A 27,131-nucleotide genomic window follows, 5' to 3' on the forward strand; every position below is an offset into this window, starting at 1 on the left:
CATAAATAGGCCGGGCTTAATTTCCCGGTCCCTGGGCCGGACCTGATTTTCCTGACCCCCCATGGGAGAATAATATATTGGCGAGGCATATTTGCTGCTCTCGAAATTCGAACATAGGACCTTCCTCTCTGATACCATGTCAAACAACCATTCACTCCAAAAGCTTAAGCTATCAGAGTGTGGTGGATCAATGTATAACAAGGGACTTTTATCACTTCAACATTGGGTGCACCACATGACAACTGAATATATGTGCACTCTTATACTCAAATACACTACAACACGTGTACTCCAAAGATTGTGCACTCTAACACCCCCTCAAACTGGAGCATGTATATCATACATGCGAAGCTTGCCGATGATTACAGAGACTGCAGGAGAAGCTCACCATACATTTGATGACTACGGTGGCTTGGATTTGAATCGTGGGCACTACCGGTGGCTGGGATGTGAATCACGGGCATTTCCGATGGCTGCCAAAGGACTTATCAGTCTCCCAATGGCTGTTGTATTATGCAGCAACACTTCCGGTGGCTGGAGGACATTCTGGCCACATCCGGTGGCTGTAGAATGTTCTGACAACATTTCCAGTGGTTGTGGAGTGTACCGGCAGCACTTCCGATGGCTGTATGATCTGACAGCACTTCTGGTGGCTCTATGATGATCTAGCAGCACTTTTAGTAGTTACTGACACACAACAGGCCCATTTTATTTCTAAACAAATCTAGAGAGGCCATTAGATTGCCAGTGAGAGCGAGCCCTTAAAACTTCATGACATGGTTGTAAGAAAGGAAAAGGAAGGAAAAACAACAAAGATGAGAAAGAAGAAAAGTATGATGGCTTTGATACCATGTTAAACTCAAGAGACTACATTGATGAAGACGAGGAGAGGAAGAAAGGAGAGGAGAATATTTTCTTCATCTCTCACCCTCTACTGACCCTTATTTATAGATCACTTGTTACGAAAGATGAGCTTAAAATAAATGCAAATCAAATCTAAAAGATACAGCATTATCTCCAAGGATTGGGTGCACCACAAAACAACTGGATATATGTGCACTCTCACACTCAAATACCTTGCAATGCACATACACCAAAGACTACTCTTAACAGTTTCAATTTGTTAGCAAGTGTATAAACCCAGCAAGTGGGAGTCCGAGTACAAAGCCAAGTTTGAAGCAGGAGTGGCACCTTGGTAGAGCATTTATACAACTACGACCATTACATTGGGAGGAAATTATGTTTTCAAGAAAAGGAATATTGCATGGAGCAAAAATGATGCATAAAACCCCTAATGAGGACTCAAAAAGAAAATAATTTGAGAAGTGCACCTTAGATAAACAGAAAGAAACAATGAAATGCCTAATATAAAAGGCAGGAACATTTCAAGAAATTCATTTGCCTAATTATAGTAGAACCAAAGTAGTGGCATAGTGAGGACTAGTTACAGATATTTAAAATGGCCATGAGAATGTGAGAGGAAGAGTGATTACTTCTTCAATAAGAGTTTTATTTTCCAAGTCGACCTCAAAGTAATCAATTTCATAGCATGGAGAATCAAGCCCCACCTATACAAAGCAAAAGATTGTCAGCTACCTAGTTAATCAATGAGCAAACAAGCAAAAAATTAAACCACTTCTAATTTAGTAGAGTTGCAAAACCCGCAGAATGTGATCCATTTAACAAATTGGCAGTTGTCAATCACTCATATCATATGAACTGTAAATGTGCAGATATGCCTTCTATTTTTGTGAATGGCTCAAATTTATGATTATCAATAATAGATAAGTGAAAACGTCAAATGTATGAATATCAATAATATATAAGTGAAACATGAAGTGAAAGTCCCTAAAAACAAGGGTTAACTTAAGAGGGGCATTCACATTGTTAAATAAATGAAAAATGTTGCTCATGAGTTCCTTGCCTCTAAGGGTGTGATTCATAATCCTTTGATGGCAACAAAATAAATGTTGAGTTCTCTCATTCTCTTAGGAGTGCAAGAAATATTGTAAAATCCCTTGCCCAGGGGTCCTCAATTAAAACCCATTGTCCATGAGGCAATCTCAGCCCTCTCAAGTTTGTGTCTTTATTTTCTTTAGGGCCTGTTTGGATAGTGGGAAAGGAAAATAAAAGAAAGAAAACTATAATGATTATTTAATGATGATTTTACAAGATTTCCCATACCACAGATCCCCATGGATTCCATTTTGGGAGTTGTTTGGATAAGAAGTGGAAATCCAAATAAGGCTCTTACAAAAGTCACCTTGTATTTCATGCCTGAGAATTTGACTACGATGTTTGAGTGATGATTGCATTTCAAAATCCACTGTTTCCATTGCTATCCAAACTTGGTGAAATGTCCCAAAATGGGAAAATTCATCCATTTTCCTTTCTTTTCTTTTCCAGCCTGTTTGGATTCATGGAAAGCATAAGAAATGAAATAGTTTCTTTGCAAACCCTATTTCCAAAAACTGTGGGAAAGGAAACATTGTTTTTGTTGTTTGCTTTTCAATAAGATTTTCCTAGAAATTTTAGGACCTATTTTCATATTCGTTGTTTCGCAAAACCAAAAAAAAAAAAATCTTGAGAAAAAATTTCAGGTAGTTAATAGCTTGTGCGTGTTTAATATGTGGCGCATGTGGATGCTTGAAAATGAATAGTGGCACATGTGCCATACACAGTATATGTGGGTGCTTGAAGGTGAATTGTGGCACACATGGTATATGTGAGGTGTTTAAAGATGTCAAGTGACATATAGCACAAGCCATGTATTGGCATATTTGACATTTGGGCGCTTGAAGCTAAATAGTTGGCATTTGTTTTGTTGGTGCCTAACATTATGCTTAACCTGTTATCAGTTAGAAAGGTAACCAAGGACTTGAATAATTGAATTGTAGTATAACCTTTTATCATGATCATTGCGTTTTCCAGGATCTAAAGAGAGAAAAAAGTTGCTTAGTGGTGGACATGAGAAGGATGGTTTATACCTTTTTTGTTTGAATCCTTCAAGTGAGTGTCTTAGTGTCAAGAAGGAAGACCTTTATATCTAGCATTGCAAGTTTGGTCATCCTTCGAGTTTATTATTGGAGTCTTTATTACTAGCATCAGTCAAGTCTAGTGATGTTAAAAATTTCAAGTGTGAGGCTTGTGTTTTGGCCAAACACCATGAGTTTGTCTATTTGCATATGAAGAAACGTTCCAATAGAAATTTTTTTTTCTTTGGTTCATTATGATATTTGGGGTCCAGTTCCTATTGTTTCTAATGTATCTAAATACTTTGTTTGGTTTATTGATGATGCATCTTGTATGGCATAGATTTATTTGATGAAATCTAGAGATAAAGTTAGCTCTATTTTCAAAGTGTTTTATAGTTGGGTTAAAAATCAATTTAATATGAGTATTGGTACTCTTCGTACAAATAATGTAAAAGAACACCCTTCCCATGCTATGATATATTATCTTCGGGAGCATGGTATTAACTATCAGACAATATGTGCATATACCCCACAACAAAATAGTGTAGATGAAAGGAAGAATAAACATCTTTTAGAAGTCATTCGGGCTCTTCTTGTTGCAATGTATATTCTTAAATATTTTTTTGTTAGATGTTGTTCTCACAACCTACTATCTGATCAATCGTTTTCCCACGAAAGTTCTTGCTAGAAAATCTCCCATTCAGTATTTTTCAGACTTTTATCCAATCTCTAACATTTCCCCCGTGTGCCTTTGGGTGTGTATGTTATGTTTATAGTATTGATCCTCTTATAAATAAATTGTCAAATAGAGTTGTCAGATGCATTTTCTTGGAATATTCATCTTCACAAAATGGGTGTAAATGTATTGATCCTCTTACTAAAAAGCATTATGTCTCTATGGATGTCAAATTTGTGGAAGACGCTTCCTACTTTTCTTATAAGAAGTGGGAGACACATTCTATGATTCTTCATGTTCCTATTCTTAAGTCTGATCAGATGGTGTCTATCTTTTGTACCTAACAATCTAGAAATAAAATTGGTTACCGATTCCAATAAGTCAAACTTAAAAGTATATGAATGAAGGAATGTTCATAAACACATTATTTCTCAGGACACCACGAAGCAAGCTCCTTCGGCTACAGGTATTGATGGTGTTTCTACTCGTCTGCCTATTTATGATGATCCTTATTTAGAACCTACCTTAGATTTACCTCTTGTTATCAGAAAAACAAAAAGACAATGTACCTTTCCTCTTATTCAAAAGCTTGTTTTCCTATCATTCCTTCTCCCCTCGGCATCAGTCCTTTGTTTCAATAGTTGAGTGTTCTTCCCCTACCATTCCTAAAAATCTTAAGGATACTCTTATTTCTCATCTATGGCATTGAGCTATGGAGGGGGAGATGGTAGCTCTTGAAAAGAATCATACATTGAAGATGAATGATTCACCAGTTGAGAAAATTCATGTGGGTTATCAATAGGCGTATATTCTTAAATACAATCTTGATGGAAGTATAGCTCGTCATAAAGCCCATCTTGTAGCTAAAGGTTTTACACAAACATTTAGTGGTGATTATTATGAGACTTTTGCTCCTGTTGCTAAAATAAACCAGATGCTAGTGATTATTTCTCTTGCTACCAATTTGAATTGGACATTACATCAGTTGGATGTTAAGAATGCTTTTAGGAATGATGATTTGATTGAGAAGATCTATATGCTTCCTCATCCTGGATTTGTTCAAAAGGGGGAGGAGAGCAAGGTATGTCACCTAAAGAAAGCAATATATGGGTTGAAGCAAAACTTCGCACTTGGTTTGAAAAGTTTGGTGGGGCCTGTATTCGTATTGCTTTCACTCACATCCATTCTAATCATTCTATTTGTTAAACGGCACACGAAAGGGACTATTATTATGAGCGTGTATGTGGATGACATTCTTGTTAAAGGTAATGATGTTGATAGCATAGCAGAGTTGAAATTATATTTGATCAAGGTATTTGATATCAAAGATTTAGAACCGTTAAAATACTTTATTGGAAATGAAGTCTCTCGGTCCAAGAAGGGCATAATTATGTCTCAACGAAAATATGCTCTTGATTTATTGACTTCAACTGGAAATCTTGGTGTCAAACTTATCAATTCTTCATTGGAAGTTAATAAGAAGCTCAAGATACGTGATGGGAAACATCGTGATGATCCTTGTATGGATTAGTGCTTAGTTGCAAAATTGATATATTTAACGATCACTCGATTAGATTTGTCTCATGCAATGAGTTTGGTTAGTCGGTTCATGCATGTTCCATGTTTCAGCCATCTTAAAGTCATTCGTCATATCTTGTGCTACATCAAATTGTCCCCGGGCCGTGGTATCCTTTTTGGTCATCATCATAACCTTGATATTGAGGGATGCTCTGATACCAATTGGGCAAGTTATGCGGATAATCGTAGCTCTACATTAAGCTACTATACTTTTTTTGGTGGCAATTTAGTCACCTAGAAGGAAGAAGCAAACAATTATTGCACAATCCACTGGAGGCAGAGTATCATGCTATGGAGAATACAATATGTGAACTTATCTTATTGTAAGACTTCCTTTCTGAATTGGGATTTCCTATGAAGACTCTCGTGTCAAGTATTGTGACAATCAAGTTGTTATAAATATTGCCTCTAATCCTATTTTTCATAAGCGCACAAAACATATTGAAGCAGATTATCACTTTATTCATATGAAGGTTGTTATAGGTGTTTTTTCCACTCTATTTGTTTCGCCTTCCGAGCAATTGGCGAATATCTTCACAAAAGCTCTTACAGTGGAAGTTACATGACGCGTTCCTGACAAGTTGGGCATGATTGATATATATGCCTCAACTCGAGGGGGACTAAGTGTACATGTGTGAGAGCCTATGACAGGGCCTAGAGGAACATACACCTGGGCCTTGTGTGTTATGAGCCTTACACTTAGCCTTTTTTCCTATTTTATCTTATTTTATGCTTTCCTTATTTATTCCTTATCTTTCTTTAGTTTTTTCCTCCTAATAAGGGCATATGTGTAATTGTTCCCTTCTCCTGTTGTTATAAATAAAGCAATTCTAGACATCCTAGCCCTATGAGCTTTTTGCTCTCTCTCTCTCTCTCTCTCTCTCTCTCTCTCTCTCTCTTTAACAGCATGTATGTATGTGCATGCATGGATAGATGGATTTTCCATTTTCCCCGTATTTCCCCGATGTTTTCCTCAGTCAACGATACATGCTTTTTAGGCCCCCATTAAAGGTAAACTTATTGTGCATGCATCTTTTTTTGCTATTATTTGATTCCTAAATATGCGAATATGTGCATTTCAGCATTTCCTGAAGTTTTATTAATAAATTCCACCATTTTCCCCATGTTTCCCTCAGTCCGTGATACATTTATGGGTATTAACAGTATTATTGGCAAAACGATACATGTTTCCATATCCCCAACCAGCGACATGTGTAACGATATTGATACTACGAACACTGCATGTAGCAGATAAACACAAGGGCACATGTGAGGCATAACTAAAGATGGACAATCGCTCACTCGGCACATTGACGCATGTGGCACACCGTACATGTGTGGCAATTGAAGATGGATGGTGACACATTTGGGCTTAACCTTTGAAAATTCCATTTTCCTTCCATCATGGTAAAATGCCTTTCTTAGTGGTGGAGGTGGGAAAATAAATTTGTTTATTTTCCAACAAAGAAAGTGGGAAATGGAATTTCCCACAAATTCCCACAAAGAAAGGCTTGACAAACAATGGAAAGTGAGTTTCATCAGAAATGATGTTTCCTTTCCTTTCCATGAATCCAAACAGGCCCTTAATGAATTTATTGATATAAGAGAAGGGTTCATGGAATGTTGGACTTGGATGATGTGCATTTCCTCTCAAATAAGGACAAAAAGGTTTGGGGCCTAGTCAAGAGTTGACGAATGCTGAATTTTCTTATAAATCCTACATCAAAGTTTTATTATCAAACAAATAGATTCCCCACTGTGCTTCAGTGTTCACCCCTCCAAGATTAAAGTAGTCTGGTTGGACAGCTACAGGCCTACAGCTAACAACCTTACATTGGATCACATATGAAGTTGAAATCTTGCATTCCCTAGCATACTGATGATGTTTTAAGCCAATGGAGATCCAGTGGACACTCATCCTCCATTGCTTACCTGAAATTGGGAATGTTTTTTCAACCTTTCTAATATTAATCAGATTCTTACTAACAATAGTTTAGTAGATGATTGGTATGGGAAGCCCTACAAATATACACGTTGAGTCCTATGGAGCATGTTCCTGATAGCAATCATGTGGGGTCTGTGAAAGGAATGGAACAAGAGAATTTTTCAGACGAAGCAATTGGCATGGGAAACTTCCAGAAAATGTTAAATTCTCACTCATGGAATGAGACATGTCTCTAAGAAATTCTCTCATCTCGTGGGGGACCCTTGATAGAGATTGGAAATCAGTGATTGATGCAATTCGAATTAAGGCTAAATATAGGAAAGATTGTTCCACTATATCTTTCAGATTGTAGAAATTGAATGTCAGGAGGAAATGAAAACTCCAAGAGATTCCAACATGGAGTGAGTAGAGGTCTGATCATATTGGGAACATCAAATTGATCTTTCCCATGCCACTTGGGTTTGGTGACTCAAATTAGATGAAAATCCAAGCTATTAAAGTTGGTTTTAGGCTCTTCAAAGAATCCGCTTCCAGATTGGTTACTGCAGAAGGAGATTCCAGAACAGCTAAGGTACTAACCATTGTGCTCGCAGAAAAACATAACCGTAGATATTTACCTTCACTGAGACAAGAGTAGATCCACTTTCCTTCTTTTCTTGTTCCATCTCAACTTGTGCCAAGAGAGCCAGGCAGATTCCCTTGCAAATGAACGGGTCTCACACCTGAACTGCTTTGGATGCTTATATCTTGGCTTTTATTTCTTTTTCTTATTCTTTTTTTCTTTTTTTTGTTGAATATGAAAAAATAAAGGTTGATCACTAATAGAATATGTCCGAGCAAGCTGAATCGATATGAAAAATGTCACTAGATCCCCTCCCCCTTCTCATGAATACTAGATCCAAAAATTCATTCATCTAAGAAGCTTGTGGAACTCTACTACAGAACATTAATATTCACTATAACATCTCTATGTGACACTTCCAAATATAAATTATCACTTATAATTATACATGGAATTTCTAGACCATAGTTGCACAAAGCATGAGGGTAAGTAATCTAGGACTCTAGTCCAGGAGTGAGAAGGCATGTGTTTTGACAAGTTAACAAGTATAAATGGATAAGAAGAAGGAACAGGAAAGCAAGTCCAGATTGCAATTCCAAAGTGGTAGCGGCACTTGGATTCAAGATTGCTACAACTTCTAGATCACGGAAAACAGATAGATTTCACATCTGTAATATGAGTTATTTATTTTTAACATATAATTCTAAAATATATCAATCACTTGCACATAAATATATATCGCTCAAGAAAGAAAAAAAATACCAGATTAATTCCACCTTTTGTCTTCAATATCTTACAGATCTCCTCGTGACCAAAGCTACGAGCGTCTTCCAGAGGCTGCAAATCTAGAGTCACATTACTGTCCTCAATATGCAATATACCATTAGCTGTATTTGTATGTGAATCAGAAATCTCAAGCGACTCCGGACACATCATCGACCAAAGAGCAGAAATGATTAGAAGTCGTGGATTATTTCAATAGATGAACAAATGAGCATGTATATGTCAAACAGATGTCAAAAGCTAAAGAAGCAAGGTGTTCACATAATTCATGAACTGGTCAAAACATTTTTTCATGATAAATGGTATTTTATTAAGAATGAATGAATCCTAAACAAAAAACAAAACCCCCCACAAGCAACAGAGTCGAATGCCAATGACAAGGTATGATACCACTTCCAGAGCATATATTAAATCCAGAATTATATAAGTGAGTGCTCTTGTATGGGTTCGGTAACATACCTACTTTTCCATCCTTGAATTAGAAATAGTTTTGGATGCTCAGTCATTATGTATGGACAAATTTTGATTGTTGAGTGCAGAACGCAGGTAGCTTTGCTAGATAAAAAAATTCTGCTAAGTCGATGAGATATTAGTTTCATAAGTCTGGTCATGAGAACTATCTCAGCAACCTTCATTTGTAAAGAACTAAACCTTTTAAATTAAAAGGAAAGAAGAAAGCAATTTTAGAGAATTCTCAATCCTTTTGCACATTCATGGACAATTTGGACTACATATTGAGCATTACATTTTCTATTTAGTGTTAGCTGCAGTTTGCCAGGGCTTGCCTCTACCTTCAATAAAGACAATCTCAGCCAAGTTGACCTAAACTTTAACTACAATAACCTAGATGTTGTAACATAAAAATTAAAAGGCTGGTTCACTCTGTATCTGTTTGAAAATGACTCATAGACGATGACACTAATGATGAAGATTTGAAACTGCATCAAATACAACCTTAGTCTTTGACTCACTGAAGTTCAGCAAGAATGTGCATTTGAACTTGGTGCCTTTATTTTTAGTTTTTGCAAGAAGCACAATTAAAGTACAACCTAGCAAACGATTTCATAGATCAGATTACAATTAGGTTTGGCTCTCAAGAATCTTTTTTCTTCTTCTTATCAGAGACATTTGGTTGAAGAAGAGTTAGTAAGTTTTTCCTTGGTCATCCTCAAATTTTAAAAAAAAAAAAAAACAAGTGCCTTTTTGCAAGAGATTTAAGAGTACACTTCCAAGTACTCAGGTGATGACTGACTGTTAAGCATGTGAAACCTACCACCATGGTCAAAAGACTCAGTGACTCGAGCCAACTCATTTGGCCCTGAGTCAAGTTGACCCTGGTCGGAGCTGAATTGGCCCAACTCGCACTAAGTCAAGGGTGAGTCGGGAGGTGACTCCATATCGTGTCTGACCGAGTCCAAGTTGACTCAGACAAGTCATATCAGACTCATCTGAGTCTTAAAACAACACCTACTACTTGATGGGTGACTACTTGAACATATCAATTTCATACAAAATTTTGTCTGCAGTACATTCAAGTTTAATACATCTCAAATCTTTACTGCTAGTTATAAGAAAACAATAAACTCAGCTAAAAACAGTTCCACTTAACAATCTTTCAAAGGGATCTGGTCAATTACCATTCAACTACAACAACGTGCAATTCAGTCGCATAGGGTCACATTTCCTGTGGAGTTGAAGATATTACCAGCATCAAGATTGTCATTTCACTACTCCAATAATGAAGGAGCAGGTGCTACCCACCTTTATATTCCAACTTCTAATTTAGCATTTTAGAAAAGAAATGTTCAAATAACCAGTGGATTACTTGACATAGCAATAATCAAATAACATCAGACCAATGGATGGATGATCAAGATATGGACCTCAAGAGCAGGGGCGGCTCTAAGGGGTAGGCAGGTGAGGCAATCGCCTAAGGCCCCCTAATTATGAAGGCCCCATATTATAGCAAAATTAAAATTTCTTAATTATGAAGGTCCTATATTATAGCAAAATTAAAATTAAGAAGAAAAAAAGCCTAAATTTTTTGAAATAAAACTTATTGAAAGGCCTACAAAATAGGAACATCTAAAAATTAGTTTACAAATTCGAAATTGAAAATAAAAAACAAATCCTAGAAACTAGCACTATCAATAATAACAGTCTAACTCTATCGTCTCTTTTCAAAATAATAGCATCATTCCCAATAATTTCTTCTCCTAAAACCTAGGACCACAACTACCTACTTTATTGCTAACTAAGTTCTCAAAAAATTAAATTCCAATGTCATTTTTCTAAATTAAATTCTAACTTCATTTTTCTAACAGTACAGTGGCACACCAATGTCTAATTAGATTATTAGTAGTGGATTGTTCTTTTTGCTAAACAGCAAAACAATCGCACAACACAACCGAGAATGTTGAGTAGTGGATTGTTCTTTTATGACTTGCCTGAGGCCCCCAAAAATGTTGAGCCGCCCCTGCTCAAGAGTCTATAGGCCCAGCAGCAGGTCACTATTTGTAACTGATACACCAAGACCTAATAATTCCTAAAGAATGGACCATGATTGGACATTTTGAAAGAACATAAATAAGATTATTCACTGAAGAACTTACAGTGTGACCCCAGCAATCTGTAGAGTTCACATCAGCTCCATACCCAAGAAGCAAAACAACAATTTCCGTGAAGCCTTCACAAGATGCTAAATGAAGTGCAGTTCTCTTGTTATAGTCTGCTAGATTTGGAGATACTCCTTTCCGTATTTCCTGAATTACACCATCTTTGTCGCCCTTACTAGAACAGTAGAGAAGCCGGTATGGGCCATCTGAGTCGATCATCTGTGACTGAATTTTCTGCTGATAAGTGCATGAAATCAGTGACAAGTTTTACATTCAAAAGATAATGTGAATGAGAACAAGATAGCAGCATAGAATCCATTCTTCCGTAAATTGATCTACTGTCTAACAAGTTTTTTTTTTTTTTTTTGGCTGAACAATTGATTGGAACCTTTTGACAATGCAAAACAGGCAATAGACTGAAATAGCTATAAACTTCCAAATGGCATGAGTTTTTGTCGATGACTCATTCAAGAGGTGTCCCACCGAATAGAAAGTCTGGATCCATCACCATTTGCACTGATCAATTATCGGAACCAAGTAGCATTTACTAAATGGTAGCATATGCATGAATCGACCTTATGACCACTTTCCTATGGGGTTGGAGTTGAGACTACTGAGTGCATCTTATACCATTTCTCAAATGGTGGCGACTCATTCCCGTAGATGTGCTCTTCATTTACTTGATGTTGTGGCACAGCCGACTAATGGGAAGGATCCACCCAAACATAGGCATCTCCAAGCTAAGCACGAGAATCACACACAAAGTAGAAACAATAACTAGAATTTTTATTCAGTTCCAAAATGCCTTGAGAGTACTCATGTAAAGCCCTTAAATAGGGTCCTTAGACGTACAAAGAAGGTAGCTCATGATGTCATTGACAACCAATAACTTATTACAAGAAAGGAAAAGTAATTTTTTTTTAAAAAAAAATGCTTAAAGGAAAAGAATGAATTTAAGAATATTTGGTTGATTGGTTATTGCATAGCTAGCCACCTAAACAGGAAGCTTAGGCCTCCTTCCTGATGGGCCAGTTGTGGGCTTAATGGGCCTAGGTATGGCCCATGGATCTTGGGCCCAATTTAGCCTACACCAGTCCTCCCCGATGTGAAAGAACTCAACTCTGACGAGTTAGTGGCTTGATATTGCTCATAGAGGTTAGGATTCATGCACTAGAAGTCTGTAGTTGTGACTAATGTAGCATCGGAGAGAGGTCATCCTTGCCAATGGATGAGAAATTTCTAGTTACCACCTTGGCATGTGAAGATGATCTCGTTGTCGAGAATATCAATGATTGTATCTGTATAAAGCAAAATGGTCAAAAGTGTGCTTGTTCTTCGATACCATCATCAGTATGGTGTCCATCATAGATGAAAGATCTTCCACATTAAAAGTATGATTGATAGGTAAACCTGCAGGGAGATCTAAAACATAAGCATTGGCACTAATCTCCTTTATGATTTTGAATGGCCCTACATTGCAAGGATAAAGCTTCTTTGAGGTACCAAGAAGTAACCGTCTAGGACGAATACGGGCCATAATCATGTCACATTTCGCAGATTCAACAAAATGACATCTTGCATCTGCATGTTGTTTATAACTTTCATTACTTGTGGTGATATTACGTTGGACTTTGTCATGCACCTACTACATAAGAAAAGAAAAGTCATCGGCTTATGCACTTAGTCTCGACTCTATGGGTAGAGGAACTAAATCGACTGGAAGACACGGACATATACCAGTTATTGCTTCAAAAGGTGGCATCCTTGTGGACCTGTTGACTAAGTTATTATAAGAAAGTTCAGCCATGAGTATTATTAGGTCCCATGTAGCTATATGATCATGCACTAGACACCGTAATAGCTTGCCCAAGCTACGGTTGACCACTTCCATCTAACCATCTGTTTGAGAGTGGTAGGCATTAGAGTACTAAAGATTGGTCTTTATTGTCATCCAAAGAGTCTTCTAAAATAGCTCATGAACTTTGTATCACAATCTGATGTGATCGTCTATGGAAGTCATGAAGAATAACAACCTCTCGAAAAAATAATTCAGTGATCTTGAGGGCATCTATTGTATTTAAACATGATATGAAATTGACCATGTTTTAAAATCAGTCAACCACCATAAATATTGAATCAACTTTTCAAACAGTCTTGGACAAACCCAAGACGAAGGCCATGTTGAGATCTTCCCTCAGAGCACCTGGGATCGGTAATTGTCAATACAATCCACCATTTTTCTTGTGACCCTTAGCGAGCTAGCAAACCCTGCATGACTGGCAAATCTTTGCGACATCTGATTTTAGACGATACCAAAAATATACATCTTCAATGAAGGCTACGGCCTTATTACAGCCTAAAATGACCACTATACCCACCGGCATATAACTCCCTCATTACATACTCACGGATGGACGTACTAGGTAGGCAAAGTTGGGTCTCCTGGAACCAGCCATCATGAATGTTGAAATGTTGGCATCTCACATGCTCTCCACTAAGAATGTTTGTATAATACATTCGAAATCCTTCTAGTCGGCATACTCACATTGTATCTCTTCGAATCCTAGAATAGTGACAGACGTTGATGACAATCAATGTGCACGATGGCTCAGTGCACCAATAACCTAATTGTCTTTGCTAGCCTTATGACGGATGACAAAGGAGAACTCCTAAAGGTAAGCTAATGCAGAGACATTTTCACGTAGGGCTCGAGTGGGGTTGCCTGTGGGATGCAGGGGCACACTTGGGATGGGCGGCCCATGTGAGGCGGGCCCCATTCGTGTGAAGCGGGTTGCTCATGTGAAGCAGAACCCACGTGAAGTGGGCCCACGAGGGGGGTTCGGTCGAGGTCCTAACCCATGCGATGTGGGACTTGGGCTATGAGATAAATGGATTAATTCGCCATGCTCTATCAATTTGAGCTTTTAGAACAAGCAGTTAATTGTCTGGCATCAAAGTGGTATCAGAGCGGGAGATCTCGTGTTCGAGACTTCTCACCGGGGGTGATTAATGCAGGGGCATTTTCACACCGGGATCGAGTGGGATTGCCTATAGGATGCAGGGGCACACTCAGGGTGAGCGGCATGTGTGAGGCGGGCCCCAACCATGTGAAGTGGGTGGTTCATCTGAAGCGAAACCCACGTGCCAAGGTCCTAAACCATGTGATGTGGGGCCTAGGCTATAAGATAAAAGGATTAAATTCGCCATGCTTTATCAGTTCGAGCTTTTAGAGTAAATGGTTAATTGTCCTGCATCATAAGCACTCCACTTGACACGGCGAGTGCTCATCTTCAGCTAAGAGTTTAGATACCTATGTGCCTCCTAATCAGAGTATAGGACAATTCTTTGCTAGCCAAATTGTGACACCAATGTTGTAGACTCTGAACAACTGCACGAAACTCTAAGTCATAAGTGGAGTACCGCTGGAGAGTGTTTCATTGAAGAAGGCTATTGGATGACCCTCCCAACTGAGAACCCGCACCAATGCCGATGTTGGAAGTGTCGCAGCTCACCTCATATAAGTTTTCAAAGTCCATAAGATGTAAAATTGAAGCTTCGGTCATCTTACATTTGATCCTATCAAATGTTCTTATTGTTGCACTTGTCCATTAAAAATCTCTTTGTTTCATGCAATCAGTAAATGGAGTCATGATACTGATGAAGTTCCACACAAAACATCAGTAAAATGTGGTGAGGCCATGGAAACTACAAACTTCAGGGATAGTGGTGGGTGTTGGCTAATCGACATGGCTTTCACATTGGCATGGTCCACCTCTACATGTTATGACGAGACAATGTACTCTAAGAAGACCACGGATGTATTCATGAAAGTGCACTCTTTAAGGTTAATGCAGAAGCACTCGCAACGAAGGACTAAAAAAATAAGACCCGTGTGGTAAAGGTGTTCTTTCTTAGACTTACTGCAGATAAGAATATCATCTTTTTTATTAAAAGAAGTAGATAAGAATATCGTCAAAGTACACAATGACAAACTTACCAATAAAAAAGTGTAACAACTAGGTCATGACGCGCATGAAAGTGTTGGGCGCATTTGTGAGACCAAATGATGGCCACTCCTAGAGACCGTCCTTCGTCTTAAACATCGTCTTCCATTTATCGCTAGATCAGATGCAAATCTAGTAGTATCCACCGCGAAGATCAATTTTGAAGAAGACGCTAGCCCCTAGCATCAAGCATATCATCAAGCTGAGAAACGGAGAAGTAGTACTTCACTGTGATTTTATTAATAGCACAGCTGTCTAAACGCATACGCCATCTCTCATCCTTCTTAGGGGTAAGAAGGGCCGGCACAACACATGAGTTGAAGCTCTCTCGGATATAGCCTTTTTTTAGAAATTCATCAACTTAACGCTTCAACTCTACATGCTTGGTTGGATTCATTCGTTATGCTGATAAGTTAGGTAAGGGCATTCCGGGAACCAAATCTATGGTGTGATGAATATCCCACAGAAGGGGCAACTCCCCAGACAGATCATCAAGGACAAGGACCAAATCTTGGAAGCTATGAAGCATGGTAACTCCGCAAGTAGATCATCAAGGACCAAATCTTGGAAGCTATGAAGCATGAATTTGACTTTATAAGGAATATGGTCATCCTAATCAATAACAAGCTCCGCAACCTATTTTGTGACTAAAGCGAACATTATGCCTTTCACCTTTGTCTCTTTCTTGAACTTCCACATGATGAGAACAAAGGAGTTAGGGAGAGCAGTCGATGTCGACGATGGGAGCATAGATGAAGGAAGTGATGTAGGCTATAATGAGCGAAGGTGGATCTAATACCTCACCATATGAAAGTATGCGTATTAGCCTCACCGTCACTTTGTACATTTTAATCAAAGAGCCAAGGTTGATCGACAAGGATGCGGGTGACATTCATTGGAATTATGTCACACCAAATGCCATCCTTATAGATTGCACTTTCAACGGACACCAAACACCATCGAGTCACAGGGATGTAAGTGTAATCAACCCACGTAACCTTATATGGTTTTGGATGCCTTTCGATTGGCAATTTGAGCTTATCAATTACTTCTTATGAGACGATTGCACTTCCACCATCAATGATCATGTTACATAACATACCCTGGCATTTTAACCGCGTATGGAAAACAGTGGTCCGTCGCTAGTCTTCTTTTTCCTCCTCGATGGTGGTAAGGAGGCAGCCATGATAAGAGTGGAGCCCTCAACCTCAACTTTGAACGCGGTTTTAGCTTGAGGGTCTTCCAGCTGTGATACAAGCTCTATATAAGGTTGTTCCATTTCGATGTGCTCGTCATAATACCCATCACTATTTTAAATATCGACAATATCGGCCGATATATCCCACAATATATCTTGTATCCCACTAGTGCGATACGAAATGCACAAGTATTGCAATATATCCCACATGTTCGGTCTAGTGAGCATTTTCGAATTTCGATGCTCTTATTTTCTATAAATCATGCTAAATTAGTGTCAAATTGTTACAAATTCATGATTTTTCATGTTCTGCATGAAAAATCATGGATTGAGAGCTTCAATTTCGAGATTCGGAGGAGATGGGCCGAGCTGTGAAAATTTGAAAAAAAAATTCAAAATTTCCCAATTTCTCGCAAATTTTTTGCAATCGTTGTGTTCAAACATCACATCAAACATGTCTGTAACCTAATCTAGTGATTCTTCTTTTGCTTTTGAATATATTGCTGCTTGTGTTTCCACATATCTTTTTACATTTATAAATTATATGAACAGACATTGAATATACTTGCATCAATTCAATTAGACAACGCATAGATTAGGACCCCGTACAAAGAAAACCTATTATGTGTACTCGCTTTTTGTAATGTTTTGATTTATAAGTATGTATTGATGTCTTTTTTAACAATCCTCAAAGTTTCATCGAAAAATTCAACCAATTTCTCAATGTTTCCCCATGTTTCCAACAATAGTGATACATTACACGATACAACCGATATATCCCATGCGATAACCAATACGTATCTGTATCCCAAGAATGCGACACGTAATACGATACCGATATTTCAAACACTGATACCCATTGTCATCTGGGTAATAGGGGTCAATAATAGAGATTCCTAGCTTATGAACACTCATCAAAAGTATCATTATCTGTCTGCAACAATAACAATCAACACCTCGTTGTTCTCACCTAAAGGGATGATTAGGATTAGGACCTCACTATCTGGTATCGTGTCCCTGCAGCACTCGTTGCCTTTGAAATGAATTATGTGGCGAAGAGTGTTGTAAAGATTGTAGCTACCTTACAAGCGAAGTCTGCATTTGTGGGCGCGGCTAAAGAAGGTAAAGAAGTGGTCAGTAGCCCTACAGTCGAATCCAGTTAGGATGTGGATCCGGACCTTTCCTCACAAAAGGTTCTCCAGCTAGAGAGCTAAAGTGTTGAAGAGTGTGTTGCCGCAACTATTTATCGGCTCGTCGAGCCTTTCAATGAACATCGTCAACTGACTAAAAATCATTCATGACCATCTTGCGGTAGATCTCTTGGCGTACAATAGCGGTTAGATATTACACGGTCTATCTCTACAAGCTTACGATGAACAAAAAGCTCACTGAACTTCTCAATGTAGTCATCCATCAATAAAGTTCCCTATTTAAACACAAGGAACTCCTGAAGAAGGGTATCCATGTAGTATGAAGCCAAGTACTTACTTTCCAGCTTCGCCCTCATATCAGCCCACCAAATGATAGCAAGGCGACCCATGATGAGATTGTTGTTGTCAATGCTTCATCACCAAATTCTTACTGAGCCCTTCAGCTTGACCTTGATAAAAGCCACTCGTTAGACATTATCCATGTTGTACTATGCAAAATAATCTTCAAATGTTGTAATCCAATCCACAAAAGTCTTTGCATCAAGGTGACCCATAAAGTCCAGAACAGTGTTTTAAATAGCGGTAGCGTGATGCGTAGCGCTCAGCCCTCTATAGCGTGTAGCGTAAATACGTAGCGTGTAGCGTAAGCTACACGATACTTCTATTTTTTTAATTTAAAAGTAGGTTAAATATAATAAATAGTGAAAAAAAAAAAAAATTTATAAAAATGCCTGAAAGATGATTCATTTTATCAATTCTAAGCATGTTCAAAAAAGTTATTAGTTATCATTTATCAAAAGCCAATCCACATATATAAGCCAAATCAAATAATTATCACATCAACAACTTTCTAAGCAAACCACTTTAATTTATAATGTCTAATTGAAAAGAAATAAAAATCCCATAGGTTAAAAGTATCAAGTATAATATAAGTGTCACATTCCTCAACATTAAAAACAAAGAAAATGTGAAAAAAAATAAATAATAAATAAAATAGTAAAAATATACATTGTAGCTTACGCTACGGACGCTACGCGCTACGTAGCTGTAGCGTACGCTACGACCCCTGTAGCGTACGCTACAGGGGATTTACGCTATTTGGAACGCTACGTAGCGCTACGGCCACGCTACGCTACGTAGCGTACGCTACCGCTACGCTACGGGCGCTATTTGAAACACTGGTCCAGAACTTCAACTCCTACTTTCTTGGTGATATTATCTTTCTTATGCGTCTCTATCGAGGAGTTATAGGCTCTCTTTGTAAAGAGTCGCTGCATGAAGTCATAAACAGACTACCGAGGACCCATACCATTTTGATTCATCGAAGGTTCTAGTTGAAACCCTAGTTGTGGATTTGGGTTAAACCATCAGGTCGCCTCCATGTTGTTCTCCACATAGCTAGTCAACAACGGCTTCCAAGCTAGCTACCCTTGTGAATAGCTTGGCAATGCAATTGTCTCACTGTTGATCAGTACGCCTCCCTCAATAGATGTGACCACTATGGGTAAACATCATATCATGAGGGACATTGGCAAAGCAATGCACAGAACATAGGGCGGTTTCTGGTTTAGAACAAAAGATTATTTATAGACTAATATTCTAGGCTCTAAAGGGTTTAACAATGCTCAATTTGGACTGTTACTTGTTTGGATTTTTTGACTTTTAATGGGCTGGGATAGGAGTTGGGTTCTTTTAATGGGTTGGAATATGGATGATTTTTGGATTTTTAATGGGTTGCAATAAAGGCTGCATTTGGACTGGAATAGGGTTGATTTTTTTGGCTTTTAATGAGCTGGAATAAGGCTGGATTTTGACTGGAATAGGGCTGATTTTTTAGGGCTTTTAAATGGGCTGAAATTGGGCTGGATTTTTTGGAGGCTTTTAATGGGTTGTATAATAAGGCCTTGATTGGGACTGGAATAAGGCTGATTTTTGGGCTTTTAATGGTTGAAATAGGACTGGATTTTTTGGGCTTTTAATGGGTTACAATAAGAGTTGGATTTGGACTGGAATAGGGCTAACTTTTTGGGCTTTAAATGGCTGACATAAGGCTGGATTTTTGGGGCTTTCAATGGATTGTAATGTGGATTGGATTTGGATTGGAATAGGGGCCAGATTTTATAGGGTAGATGGCTGCCAAAATTTCGACAAAGTCTCCTCTTGTTAATTTGACATTTTGGCTTTATAAAAATAAAATTAAAAAAAGTGAATAGGGGGTAGGTGGGATGGATTCAATAAAGAGACTAAAGGAAAAGATGCAGAATTTTATGATTAAAGAACCTGGAAGTAGAATATCAAGATTGTTGTTGATCCAGGACTTCAATCCAGTCATTGAAGCTTGCTCTAATACCAAACTTGCACAGCCAACTAATGGGAAGGATCTGCCGAAACGTAGGCACCTCCAAGCTAAGCACAAGAATCACATACAAAGTAGAAACAATAAACAGAATTTGTATTCATTTTCAAGATGCCTTGAGACTACTCATGTAAGGCCTTTAAATAGGCTCCTTAGACGTACAAAGAATGTAAGTTCATAATGTCATAAACAACCAATGACTTGTTACAAAAATTGAAAAGTAATAAAATAAAATATTTAAAAAAATAAAATAAAAAAATAAAAATAAAAAACTTAAAAGGATAAGAATGAATTTAAGAAGATTTGGCTGATTGTTTATTGCATAGCTACCTAATTGATTTTGCATAGCTAGCTATCGAAATAGGAGGCTTGGGCCTCCTTATTGATAGGCCAGCTGTGGGGCTTGGTGTTGGGCTTAGTGCTAGACCATGGATCTTGGGCCCAATTCAACTCGCATCATGCTAATTGGGCAAACGTGTGGGCCGTGGATGGAGCATAGCCTAAATCTCACACCATTATGATCTTTAACAACTTTACATTAGCAAATGAATTGGGAACAACAACCAATTCTTTCTATCCATCCATTCAATAACCAATAGCTTGGATGGTTAGCATCTTCTAATCATTGTTATTTTTAAATAATGGGGTGAAGAATTTGGATTATCTGAACTCGCATGCGTCTATGCCACATATACCATGAGTGTGGACAAGAGGACTCATGGCTTGGTGATCTGGGCCAGTAATCTGATAGGCAACCCAAAAATCCCTCAAATGGAATAACCCTAACCCTTCGATCAGCAACCTGCAAATTGACGATGAAGAAGGAAATGCAGTAACGAACACCAATAAATGGAGAAATAATGGCCAGAAACTGGATGGCTGCGGTCTTCCAATCTGGGATATCCTTGGGGGAATCCCCCATCCCATTGGAACCCATCTGACAAATGGTCTAGATCACTAATCCATATGCTCCACTTGTCCAAACTAAAAACACGAGTATATCAGCATAAAGAATATTAGGTGGCCCTAAGTTTCAGCCCATTTTTGGTCAGATTTGTGCTGAGCCTCAGTTCAATACAATAACTAATTGGACTGGACATGGGCTTGCATATGTCTACGGGCCGGACAACTAGGGCCAGCCAGACCTGACTTGCTTAACATCAAAGGGTGCAATTCTCTGGTGATTGGACCCAATTCAAGAGATCAGCCAGGCCCATTTTCCACTGGAGAACATACACATGGGGGGAGAATTTATCATTTGGAGTCCAACTAATTATCTCTGCCGTCAGTGGCAAATGGATTGGTTGATCCATCTATCTGATCAGTGGCACTCAAAGCAAAGGGGGAAAATGAAAACGATTAGCAGTCCAAATATTTGGTGGGAGACTTTGAATGAAGTGACTTTTGAAACATAAGCCATCCATGCTAGGGCCTTGTGAACCCCATTGTTACATAACACTGGCTTGTATACCATATTCCATTCTCCTGAGTCTTTTGATCTTAGGAGCACTGGCCGCCATGGCCCAAACAAATCGTCTCCCTTTCTTCTTTATCAATCTCTTCCTTCCTATCTACACACAGCCATACATCTTCTGCCTCAAAAGTCAGGCAGTTTCACTCATCAGGTTCCCCAGCGTACAAAGAAAACTAGCATTAAAACAATTTTAAAAGTTGTCCATGTGTGTTGTATGCTTGGCATATGTGAAATAACCTGATTGTTAGACTAGAATATCTAAACAGTTTAGCCCACCTAATGGCAAGGTCGGATGTCTCACACATGTTTGGATGGGCAGTGATTCCACCCTTGCGTGGAATTAACAAACTTCGGAACAAACACCACCATTCCAGGGATTAGAAAAGGAGTCTGGTTCCTCTACAGGTCGTATATGAGAATTTCTTACAATGTGGGGCCACCGTGTGTATGGCATGCAACCTGTCCTGCACACTCACCTTACCATGAAAACAGGACACCCCAAAATCAGGCAGATCCAATCGTCAGGTGGGCCCATGGCATACAAAAAATGGCCAGCTACCCAAAAACCTCCAAATTCACGGGGTGGCCACTTCATGGTTGGATCAGCCTGATCTTTGGAGCATCCAATTTTCATGCTGGGGTGACCTTGCAACCATGCACATGCTATGATGGGCCCCAGCTCAATCTACAACTACTGAAGGGGACGACCCGCTCTCTATGAAGAAGAGTAAAATGATACTCAGACAGGATGTGACACGAGCGGAGGCACAAAAAAATTGTACACGTGGCATTCATTAAGTTAAACCGACTAAATTGTGGAACCAGGCCTATTTGGCAATACTTCCATAAGTAGCTTTTCTTTGTTAAAATGATGGCAACAACTCCTCAAACTTTTTTGACTTAGAGGTTAAGAAACCATTGCATGGACCAGCCTTGCAAAAAAGATGAATGGTTCCAATAAGTAGCTTTTCTTACTTATGGAAGCAATAAAGTTCCTTTTTTAAGTTAGTTTGATAAACACCTTTTCAAAAGCAACTTAACAGTTGCTTATGGTCAATTTTTATTTTTATTTTATTTTTATTTTTGCCTTTTTGACTTCTCACTATTCTACCCACATTAAAGGACGGCCCCGAATGATGAATGGCCCACATCCAAGGTGGGCCCCACATGATGGACGGCCAACACCCAAGGTGAGGCCCACACAATGGATGATCCACATCAAAGGTGGGCTCCACATAATAGGTGGGGGATATTGAAGGTGGGCTCCACATGATGGGCAATGGACACTAAAGGTGGGCCCCACATGATTAATGAGCCACATCAAGGTGGGCCCCATATAATGGATGCTCCACATCAAAAGTTGGCCCATATAATGGACAGTCCACATCAAAAGTTGGCCCCGACTGATAAATGGTCCACATCCAAGCAGGCCCCGCATGATGAACGGCCCTCATTGAAGGTGGGGCCCACGCAATGGACGGTCCACATCAAAGGTGGGCTCCACATGATGGGTAGTGGATATTGAAGGTAGGCCCCACATGATGGGTAGTGGACATTGATGGTGAGCCCCACATGATTGATGACCCAAACCAAGGTGGGCCCCACATAATGGACAGCCCACATCAAAAGCCAACCCCTAATGATGAATGACCCACATCCAAGGTAAGATCCACATGATGGACAACCCACATCCAAGGTGGAGGCCCACACAATGGATAGACCGCATCAAAAATGGGCTCCACATGATGGGCAGTGGATACTGAACATGGGCCCCACGTGATGGACAATAACATTGATGGTGGGCCCCACACAATAGATGACCCATATTGTGGGCCCCCAAGGACAATTCACATCAAAGCTCGGCCCTTAGTGATGAATAACCCACATCCAAGGCAGGCCCCACATCATGGACGGCCCACTTCGAAGTTGGGCCCTGCATGATAGACAGTCCACATTAAAGGTGGGCCCCACATTATCAACAGCCCAAATCCAATGCCTGACATGATGGATGGCCTGCACCCAAGGTAAGCCCCGCATGATGGAAGGCCCACATCCAAGGTGGGCCCTGCACGATGGATAGCCGACATACATGGTGGGCCTCAAAGGTTGGATGGTCCACATTGAAGGTAGGTCCCACGGGATGGACAGTTTGCATTGAAGATAGGGCAAACGTGGGCGTAACATAATGAACAATCCAAATCAAACATTGGCCCCACATGATGGACGGTGGAAACCAAATATACTTTTCTACTTTCTGGCCGAAAAGTCCGTCGTTTACCAAACATACTTATCCACTAAATGAGTAGAAACCAAGATAAGCTACTTGAGGTATAAGTAGCTTACGGAAAGTAAGCTATCAGCCAAACGGGCCCTAAGTCACAATTCCTGGATCAGCTTGGTTGAACAAGCCTAACCAACTGATTCGTGGACACTTATTTGTGGAAACAGGACCATTGGACATTTGTCATTTCTAACCATCCAATAAAAGTCCACCAATCCGATAGTCAGTTAATCAAATAACTGTAATTTGGACTCTTCATTTTGAATTACATCAGATTTGCAATTTCTGAAGTAATTTCTAAGCGTCTGCGCATCATCCATCACAGTCTGCCAGAGTATCAAAGTTTCGCTCCTCAAAGAAAGGAACACTAACTTAGACAATTCAATTTGATTTACTTGTGCGCCGCAAATGCAATTTCTAAGTAATTTCTAAGCGCCTGCGCATCATCTATCACACTCTGGCAGAGTATCAAAGCTTCTCTCATAAAAGAAAGGAAAGAGGAGCGAGAAAACCTTACCTGAGACGAGGATTTCACTTCCATTTGAGAGTCTTAGTAATCGAGATATCAAGGAATGCTGGAACGAGATCGAGGTCTTGAAGAATCGAAGAATCGAATTGAAGGGAAAGGACATTCGATTGGATTCTTCGCTGTATTTATCAGATTGAGAGTCGAACGAGGGATTCGTCGCCAACGAATTTTGGGGTTTTGAAGTTATCGGCATTTCCGTTTTTTTCTTTCGCTTTGGAAGTGACTGAGAAGAGGCGTTGATATCGTCGAGGATAGAGAGGTTACCTTTGTTTGCGTACGTCGCGACTAACGACGGCCAGCGTTTGTCGCCTTCTTGGCCCACTTAGGAAGATGATCCGATGATTGAAACCGTCCATATTGTCTGTACTGCCGTGACTGGAAGCGGATTGGGTGGGGAACCCAACACCACCCAACTAGACGGTGTTGGGTTATGTGGGGCCCACCGTGATGTAGGTGTTTTATCCACGCCGTCCATCCAATTTCACCAGCTTATTTTAGGGTTTAGCCAAAAAAAAAATGAAGCCAAAAATAACTCAAGTGGACCACACCACAGGAAACAATGGCGATCGAACGCCCACTGTTAACACTTAAATTTGGTTGATCATGTCCCACTTCCTATGATTCGCTGGATACCTATACTTTAATGGAGAATAAGAGGACACTGGGGTACAGGTTCAGGTTGTAGCTGAGTACCCTCCGATACCCAAGTTAATGTGTGGACTTAGAGTAGGCATGGTAAGAATTGGGATTGTTGTATGTACATTTCTCTCAGATAGGGTGATGTATTTATAAGTTAGTCAGGTAGCTTGCATATCAGGGTAAATATGTCAGATACACAGGAGGGCCATATTGGAGTTGAAATCTAATATCAAATATTTGTCCGATTATGGCTCGATGGGCGTGATCTTCGAGTATGACTCATTGGATAATCCTACATGTGTGTAGCATGAGATGCATGAGAATTCTCTCCTGATGATTTATATTCCGAGCTCGAGGTCGGCATCCGAAGTTGAGATGATCGAAGTTAGCGTCCACGGGTGAGGTCGGCGTCCGAGGTCAATATTAGTCGTCCGAGGTTGAGTTCAGTCATCTAAGGTCAAGATATGTGGGTATGTTGATGAGTCTTATTTCCAAACTAGGTTAACTGTCTCAGCTCGGTCATCAAATCTCTTTGCTCAGCTCATCTTCTTTAGCCCTTTGGTAGTTCAGAATGTCTGTTTTGATGGGCTTTTGTTATGTATCTCATATGTCAGGTTAGCTTAATATTATCCATAACACATACTGTTATGGGTAAAATCGAGTTGACCTGACATATGAGACACATAGCAAAAGGATCATCAGAACAGGCTCTATGAACTACCAAAAGATTAAAGAAGACGAGTTGTGTAACGAGACTTGACGATCGAGCTAAAACAGTTAACCTGGTGTGGAAATAAGACTCGACTACATGCAATGACCTCGACCTCGGGTGCTAATCTCGAACTCGAGCAATGATATCGACTTCGAACACTGACATCGACCTTTGATGCCGACCTTAACCTCGAAATAGAAGCATTCAGAGATAATCTCGTGCCATATAAGAGTAGAACTACTCAGCAGGATCGTAGCTGAAGATCACAACAATCGAGGCATAATCGGATAAATACTTAATAACAAATTCTAACCCTAATATGGGACCCTCCAGCATATCTTACATATATACTTAGATAATCAAGCCATTAAATAAAACACTTATAAATACATTACCCCGCTCAAAAGGAGGTACACATAACTATCCCGATTCTACCTATACTTACTTCGTGTCTATACACTTGACTTAGGTATCAAAGGGTCCTTGGTGACAACCGATGCCCCCAGTGTCCTCTTGTTCTCCATTAAAGTGCAGGTACCCAATGACTCATAGGAGGTGGGATAGGATCGACCGGATTAGAGCGATACAGTTTGGCACCATCTATAAGAACGATGATAACAAAACTATTAAGAAGTTTCCCCTAGATTGACTAGTTTACTTGCCTTCACTTCTCCCTTCCATGGCTAAAGGAAAATGAAGAGCTTTTGCCACCATCATTGAAGTAACACTAGAATAACAACCTGAAAACCCTAAGGCTCCATAGTCATGTTGGGATTTGGGCCTGCGGAATCACACAGATCTATATCTAGGATAGCAATTCAATAGCACCAAGCATACACAAGAGAACACATATTTAACATGGAAAACCCTTGCGGGAAAAAACCACAACACCGAAGGGACAGATCTCCGCAGTGAAAATATAAATTACAAAGAGAGAGGACTTACCCGATTCAAACAACCTCAAATCTCACCCTTGCTACACCCTTTGATAACCCTAGAACCCTTTAGAATACATTTAGGAAGCCTTGGATCTCCTTAAAATAGCCCTAGGAACCCCTATTTATAGTTTAGGCAACTTTCATTTCACTCCCTTGCGAAACCGCTTCAAATTTATGCAGTCCGCACCAAATCCACGCAAGAATCTGCGTAACCGTAACTAGTCGAGCCAAGGCCTCGACTGGTCGAGGGACCCCCTCGACCAATAGAGTGCCCCAGACACCCCAAATAAGTACGTTGGACTTTGAGTTAAGTGGTGCTCGACTAGTCGAGCAACTCCCTCGACTGGTCAAGCAGTCCACTCGACCGGTCGAGCATCCAAGATTCAGAGACATCTGATAATAATTTCCACCATGTCTTTAATCTGCAACCGTGTAGCTCTCTGATCTCTTCTCTTATCTTTGCATCATAGCTTCTTGTGTACACTCCGTCTTTCTTTTCCACCATTGCCAAGCCCAGAGAAGTTACACAAAACTTAAACTTCTCTGCAAGAACGATCTAGGTGAGTATGTTTGTCGGATCAAAATCCGCGTGCCCAACCTCCTTTGTTCCTGTCTTCTCAAAAGGAAAGACATTGTCTTCTTACCATCTCACTGCTACCCAATATTGCTTGCCTGAATATTTGCTCACAACGTTGATGGCCTGTGAAATAACTGG

The 27,131-nt window shown here is 39.6% G+C and overlaps 1 protein-coding gene across 6 annotated transcripts in view; it reads right to left on the bottom strand.

Moving 5' to 3' along the window:
- Positions 1–24,396, bottom strand: part of LOC131231079 (serine/threonine-protein kinase VIK-like) — a 40,398-nt gene extending 16,002 nt beyond the window's left edge. The window contains exons 1-5 of one of the 6 annotated variants that reach the window (XM_058227172.1): positions 24,116–24,385; positions 19,768–19,893; positions 11,132–11,368; positions 8,499–8,573; positions 1,494–1,568 (exon numbers count right to left, since the gene is read on the bottom strand). In XM_058227172.1, the coding sequence (XP_058083155.1) occupies positions 1,494–1,568; positions 8,499–8,573; positions 11,132–11,353 (372 nt within the window). In that variant the 5' untranslated portion in view covers positions 11,354–11,368; positions 19,768–19,893; positions 24,116–24,385. Of the gene's footprint in view, positions 1–1,493; positions 1,569–8,498; positions 8,574–11,131; positions 11,372–19,767; positions 19,894–24,115 lie in introns of all 6 variants that reach the window. The other 5 variants (XM_058227173.1, XM_058227175.1, XM_058227174.1 and 2 more) reach the window with 5 other exon arrangements.
- Between the last annotated feature and the right edge of the window lie 2,735 nt (positions 24,397–27,131).

This window comes from Magnolia sinica, chromosome 17, assembly GCF_029962835.1.
Source record: "Magnolia sinica isolate HGM2019 chromosome 17, MsV1, whole genome shotgun sequence".
NCBI lineage: Eukaryota > Viridiplantae > Streptophyta > Magnoliopsida > Magnoliales > Magnoliaceae > Magnolia > Magnolia sinica.